Below are 7,093 nucleotides of genomic sequence, written 5' to 3'. Positions count from 1 at the left end.
GCATTGTTGCCAAAAAGTTCAATTTTGGTTTCATCTGACCAGAGCACCTTCTTCCACATGTTTGGTGTGTCTCCCAGGTGGCTTGTGGCAAACTTTAAACAACACTTTTTATGGATATCTTTAAGAAATGGCTTTCTTCTTGCCACTCTTCCATAAAGGCCAGATTTGTGCAATATACGACTGATTGTTGTCCTATGGACAGAGTCTCCCACCTCAGCTGTAGATCTCTGCAATTCATCCAGAGTGATCATGGGCCTCTTGGCTGCATCTCTGATCAGTCTTCTCCTTGTATGAGCTGAAAGTTTAGAGGGATGGCCAGGTCTTGGTAGATTTGCAGTGGTCTGATACTCCTTCCGTTTCAATATTATCGCTTGCACAGTGCTCCTTGGGATGTTTAAAGCTTGGGAAATCTTTTTGTATCCAAATCCGGCTTTAAACTTCTTCACAACAGTATCTCGGACCCGCCTGGTGTGTTCCTTGTTCTTCATGATGCTCTCTGCGCTTTTAACGGACCTCTGAGACTATCACAGTGCAGGTGCATTTATACGGAGACTTGATTACACACAGGTGGATTGTATTTATCCTCATTAGTCATTTAGGTCAACATTGGATCATTCAGAGATCCTCACTGAACTTCTGGAGAGAGTTTGCTGCACTGAAAGTAAAGGGGCTGAATAATTTTGCACGCCCAATTTTTCAGTTTTTGATTTGTTAAAAAAGTTTGAAATATCCAATAAATGTCGTTCCACTTCATGATTGTGTCCCACTTGTTTTTGATTCTTCACAAAAAAATACAGTTTTATATCTTTATGTTTGAAGCCTGAAATGTGGCAAAAGGTCGCAAAGTTCAAGGGGGCCGAATACTTTCGCAAGGCACTGTATATATATATATATAGTAGAATAAGGCTTTAACACAACATTTGTAAAAATGTGAATACTTTTGACTGCATTGTACATGGTTATCAAAATGTTATGCCAGGGTAAGCTTTCACAGAACACAGTACTTCTTTTAATTGTTCTAAAATCTGCTATGGGAAAAAAAGAATGGTTGAAAAACGATTGGAACTATTTCCCTGTTTGACAGCTAGGTTTTTGGGGTATTATGACTCATACTGTCGAATTTTATTTGGTTAACACATTTTTTGTGCTTATTCGCTACATAATGCTTAGGGTGTTGCAAGTGTATTGACATAAGTAGGATATCCTGGCAACTTTGAGAAAACACAGCTGTGCACACATCTGTCCTCTCATTGGCTGGAATGGTTCCACATGCTCTTGCCTCCTGACTGCCTTCCATTTAAGAGACATTTACTTTTAATTGATAGAGAAGCCACTTGACTAGCTGGTCACTACAACGGATAAGTTATGTTTTTCACTTGTAGAAAATATATTTAGTCCTTACCAGAAATAAATGAGCTCTGGTTCATTTGGCCATCCCTATGGGGAAATAATATGGTTTTGGAATTAACACCGAAAAATAAGGTCTGAGGTTAATATAGGCATATATTTTACATTGTTCTATGAGATAATAGCAGTCAGTTAACATGACCTTTATGAAGTATGTGTTTTTATTGTTACATAAATTCACAAAGTGAGGTTAGCTGATTATCTCCTAGAACAAAACGTTTAAGATCGAAGACTGTGTTTACCACATACCTTATTTAAGGCGTTTATCCCAAAATCCTACAAAAACTCCATTAATTTTCCTCATAGGCTTTGTCCAAAGTAAGAGTGCCTAAAAAAAGGATCCATGACGACTCCATGACTATTTCTCTTTGGGGTTAAAGTTTCAGTTTTCACCCCACCCAGTAGGTGGCGGCAACACACAATGAAAGCATGTAGTCCCCCGTAAAAATTTCACCGAAGAAGTTTACCAAAATGGCAGCTCAGCAACAACCCGGTGGACCGATTCCACAAGTTGGAATGCAGCAAGCTGCTACACTTCAACAACAGCAGTTGAGTCAACAGCAAGATTTCGACCCAGTTCATCGATTCAAAATGCTTATTCCACAATTAAAAGAGAGCCTCCAGGTACTCCACGTTTTGTTTACATGAGCTGGAAACAATGGCTAGTCAGTCTGGTCTCTTCACTGCCACACAGAGGGGGAGAAGTGCATTTTCGAACAACCTTTACTTGGCGATCCTTCGAGTAATCAATCAATGTGTACGCTGCCATCTGTCTTTCAAATCTTCTCATTGATTGAGTCAGGTGAGTGTCATTCAACCAGTGGTTAATTTGGGAGGTGGGGGTCCTTCGTTCTGGGGCGTGCGGGGGGCACTCAGCCAAGGATGTAGTCAGCTGACTAGCTCATGATAACTCAAGCCCACCTTTAGAATTCAATCGATCCGTCATATTTTATTTAACTGGGCTAGTCAATTAAGAACAAATTCTTATTTACAATGACGGCCTACCCCGGCCAAACCACGTTGGCCTATTGTGCGCCGCACTATGGGTTGTGATACAGCGTTCCAATACATCCATTGGTGTCATGAGAAGGGCTAACAGCTAATGTTAGATTCAGCTCAGATCTCCGACAATGCATTCAACGCCATTGGTGATCCCTATGCGCCTAATCCATGTTGCTGTTAAAAACCCTGGTTTTAAAATGGTCCATCTGTCAGTTGAGGAATAAATGTAGGTAGAATAGAAAGCTGTGATCCTGCTCTGTTAAGTGGCAATTAAACTGCGTGGCATGCATATTCTTCTCCCAGTGCCACTCGAAATTTGAAAGCCCACAGAAGAATATTATTTGCTCCCATAGAATGGGACAAGATTACCAATTGAATAGGTAAACCCTTCTAGGGAAAGGGGGATACCTAGTCAGTTGAACAACTGAAATGCAATCCTATTGGATTATCTGGTGTTGATTACTTTGTTTTTATTTATTTAACTAGGCTAGTCAGTTAAGAACAAATTCTTATTTACAATGGCGGCCTACCTAGGCCAAACCCGGACGATGCTGGGCCAATTGTGCGCCGCCCCATGGGACTCCCAATCACGGCCGGATGTGATACAGCCCGGATTCAAACCAGCGACGCCACTTGCACTGAGATGCAGTGCCTTAGACCTCTGTGCGTCTGGGGCGCAGGCAATATTAAATGTCTGTTGTTGATTACTCGTGTTGTTGGCTGAGGAAATATTAAATGTGGACAACAATTTTCCATTATATTCAAAATTAACATTACCAAAGGTGCAAGAGCCCCACCTGGCTCTAATTTGGATCATAAGTGCAGGGTCTAGGAACTGGCCCAATTCAACCACTGCATTCAATATTTCTGAGTCACTCATGACATGCAGAACTTTGGGGTGGAGACTCGCATGTCTCAATGAGAGAAGATTTTAAATGTACAAGATGGCGGCGTACACATTCTTGATTACTTCATGGAGCAAAAAAAAAAAAGTAATTTAATAACAGAGGATTTTTTAAATGAACCATCTGCAACTAGCAATGCGTTGTCTATGTCGGGAATTTAGGAAGTATCGACAAGTAAAGGTTGGTCAAATTGTCTGTGCTACGCTTTACACTACCTAAATAATCATGTCCATCAGCCATCTGGAACAGTAGTAATGATCTGACTAGGGAATATTTTTTATGACTACCTTTTAAGTTGAACTGCAAATAGTGGTCAGAGACAGGGGGGGATAATGCTTTTTAATGGAATATGTTTGCACAGTAACAAAATATTATGCTTATAGCTATGTACAGGTATTGCAAAATGTAGCTACATCAAATATAGGATAACTAAGCATTATTTTCTGTCTAGAATGTCATGAAGATTGCCTCTTTAAATTTGGGGCATAATACATCAATTGACAATGGCATGTAAGTACCCTTTTTCCCTAACTCTGGCACACACACAGCGTATACGTGTTTTTTCTGGAGCTGCACAACTTTCCTAATGCCTTTGTATTTCAGAAAGAGCAGCGATGCCAGTGTACAGCGGTTTGACAAGAGTCTGGAAGAGTTTTATGCCCTGTGCGATCAGCTGGAGCTCTGCTTAGTGAGGCACACACAAAATGAAATTGTTCACCACCTCTTATTACACGTCTTTCTATTTGGCTTTTAGAGTACCGAGCATCATTCACCATAACATATAGTATAGTTTATACATTGATAAAGCTGGCAGCCTGGTTATCTGCTTACTATTACTCTTTTGTTTCCCCCATAGCGGCTTGCCTACGAGTGCTTATCCCAGAGCATTGACAGTGCCAAGCACTCTCCTAACTTGGTCCCAACAGCCACCAAGCCTGACACCGTACAGACCGAGTCCCTGTCCTACTCACAGTACCTCAGCATGATCAAGTCACAGATCTCCTGCGCCAAAGACATTCACAACGCTCTATTGGAGTGCTCCAAGAAAATTGCAGGAAAGGGCCAGCAGCAAGGAATCCTGTAGAAATGGGCATTCCATTATACTATCACATGGTTATTTTTCTAAAGTTTTGTATTTTTTGTATTGATTGATAAGGACATACATACATAGTTTAATAATTGTTTAACGGATGCCCCTCTTCAATTTTCTTCCCCCCCAAAATCAGAAAAGTAGCAAACAAAATGTCCTCAAGCGTCAAGTAATGAGATTCACAACTTTCTTTGATTATGGAAAAGGTACTGTGCCTCAGATCCGGCCAGTCATGTTTTCAACAACGGAGTCTTGACGAGGTCACTAGGCGTTGAACTAAGGTTGCTATAGTATTTTTACAACTTGGTCCCCTTTCTTATTTTGTTCCTCGCGCTTCTTTAAAAAAAATCTAATCAAAATCAATTGAAATAACACAACTGCAATCCGCAAGGATGAAACAACCACGTCCGTTTGCGATATTACAACAACGAAGTTATTGACAAACACCTTTTTCCCCCTCGGACATAATGCGGGACAGAAGAGCACAACATCAATATGTACTGCTTTTTTTACCATGCTGCTCCACGCTTCTGAGCTCGGCCACATAACGAGGTGGCACCCTTTCCCGCTACTGTAGCCCAAATGATCAGACTCATTCATTTCTCTCTCGAGTCGGGATGTCGCTATGCCAGAACGCGGGCCGTTGTTGTCAGCATGCTAGGCTAGCTAATGCTATAGCAGCCCATTGGATACCATTAAAACACGACTGCTAGCGTTGGGAGGAATTCAACAACACAACCGAAGTGTTGTTGAAACCAATGAGTTGATATGCCTTTAGCTAACCTAGCACGACGGCAAGGGGCAGTTAAATACACAATTAGCTATATTTCAATATTCTTGATTCGCCATTCATATTTTCGGGATAATTAGGAGTACAGCGAAACATTCCATTTTTGGATTGAGGAACATTTTCCCAACCGTATAGCGTGCCGGGCTCGGGTGGTCATTCTGGCACTGCACCGTTCAGAATTCAAGAGCGAAAACTAACGAGTTGGATCATTTTGACTATCGCTACTACGCAGTTCAGCTTTAATCAAGTTTGCATGCGCTAACGTGTAAATAAGTGTTTTGTTACAAGTAGAGCACATTACCAAATGACCACCAGAGAGGGGTGACCAAGTCATGAGTACCAATGCTGTCCAAGAGCAGCTACTATTCAACCAAATTGCAAAACCTTTGTGGCAGAGTAGCTTTGTCTTAATTATAATAAAAACATTTCACTCACTTAATTTGTCTCTTACTTTTACATACATTTAGACCCCTGGACCCTTTCCACGTTTTGTTACTTTACAGCCTTATTCTAACATGAGGGGGAAATGCATTTAATCCAATCTACACACCCCATAATGACAAAGCGAAAACAGGTTTTTAGACATTTATTAAAAATGAAAAACACCTTATTTAAATAAGTATTCACACTTTGCTATGAGACTCGAAATTGAGCTCAGGTGCACCCTGTTTCCATTGACTTTCCTTGATGTTCCTACAACTTGATTGGAGACCACCTGTGGTAAATTTGCTTGATTGGACATGATTTGGAATTGCACACACATGTCTATATAAGGTCCCACAGTTGACAGTGCATGTCAGAGTGAAAACCAAGCCATAAGATTGAAGGAATTGTCTGTAGACCTCTGAGACAGGATCGTGTAGAGGCACAGATCTGGGGAAGGGTACCAAAACATATCTGCAGCATTGAAGGTCCCCAAGAACATAGTGGCCTCCATCATTCTTAAAATGGAAGACATTTTGAACCACTAAGACTCTTTCTGGAGCTGGCTGCCTGGACAAACTGAGGATTCAGGAGAGAAGGGCCTTGGTCAGGGAGCTGACCAATAACCTAATGGTCATTCTGACAGCTCCAGAGTTCCTCTGTGGAAAACCTTCCAGAAGGACAACCATCTCTGCAGCACTCCACCAATCAGGCATTTATGGTAGAGTGGCCAGATGGCAGCCACTCTTCAGTAAAAGGCAAATGACAGCCTGCTTGGAGTTTACCAGAAGGCACCTAAAGTACTTTCAGACCATGAGAAGCAAGATTGAACTCTTTGAGACTTGAGGCTGTAATCGCTGCCTGCCAAAGGTGCTTCAACAGAGTAAAGGGTCTAAATACTTAGGTAAATGTGGTGTTTGAGTTATTTTATTTGCAAAAATGTCAAACCTGTTTTTGCTTTGTCATTATTGGAAATTGTGTGTAGATGAGGGCGGGGAAATTACAATCAATTAGAACAAGGCTGTAACGCAACAATGTGGAAAAAGTGAAGGGGTCTGAATACTTTCCGAACGCACTAACTCAGTAAAATCTTTGAAATTGTTGCGTTTATATTTTTTGTTCAGTATGTCTCTCACAGAACAAATGAAGATGTTTGAGGTAAGGTAGCTTCGGACAGCCACATTTTGACGATATATGAAAGAATGGCCTTGCTAGACTAGAGGTAAATAGACAAACGGCCTCTTGTCTCATTTCCTTCATCTGCCCAGAGGTGATGGAACTGGTCAGGGGAAAGCAAATATTCGGTAGGCATCCATGAGCCAGCTTTTGAATCTCTTATGTATTGTCACAGTTAGACCAGTGCAAATTGAGGAGAGGAAGCCACTTCACACATTCCTTCTGAATCCGAACACCCAGATGATATTACTGACCTTGCTAATTTCTGCAGCCCTGTTAAGATAGATGGGACATTTACTT

The 7,093-nt window shown here is 41.2% G+C and overlaps 1 protein-coding gene across 2 annotated transcripts; it reads left to right on the top strand.

The window, feature by feature from the left end:
* The first annotated feature begins 1,798 nt into the window (after positions 1-1,798).
* LOC110503527 (mediator of RNA polymerase II transcription subunit 29) lies at positions 1,799-5,628 on the top strand. 2 transcript variants are annotated; one of them, XM_021581886.3, is made up of 4 exons: positions 1,799-2,031; positions 3,766-3,824; positions 3,918-4,002; positions 4,171-5,628. In XM_021581886.3, the coding sequence occupies exons 1-4, from the start codon at positions 1,879-1,881 to the stop codon at positions 4,396-4,398; spliced, it is 525 nt and encodes a 174-aa protein (XP_021437561.1). In that variant the 5' UTR covers positions 1,799-1,878; the 3' UTR covers positions 4,399-5,628. The 2 variants fall into 2 exon arrangements, with proteins under 2 accessions (XP_021437561.1, XP_090074220.1); XM_090218094.1 differs by having other exon boundaries at positions 1,839-2,209.
* Positions 5,629-7,093: the final 1,465 nt, after the last annotated feature.

Source organism: Oncorhynchus mykiss, chromosome 24 (assembly GCF_057628025.1).
Source record: "Oncorhynchus mykiss isolate SJ-2025 chromosome 24, ASM5762802v1, whole genome shotgun sequence".
In the NCBI taxonomy this organism is placed as follows: Eukaryota; Metazoa; Chordata; class Actinopteri; order Salmoniformes; family Salmonidae; genus Oncorhynchus; species Oncorhynchus mykiss.
The sequence above is the reverse complement of the archived record's forward strand: the minus strand, read 5'-3'. Positions and strand labels throughout refer to the sequence as shown.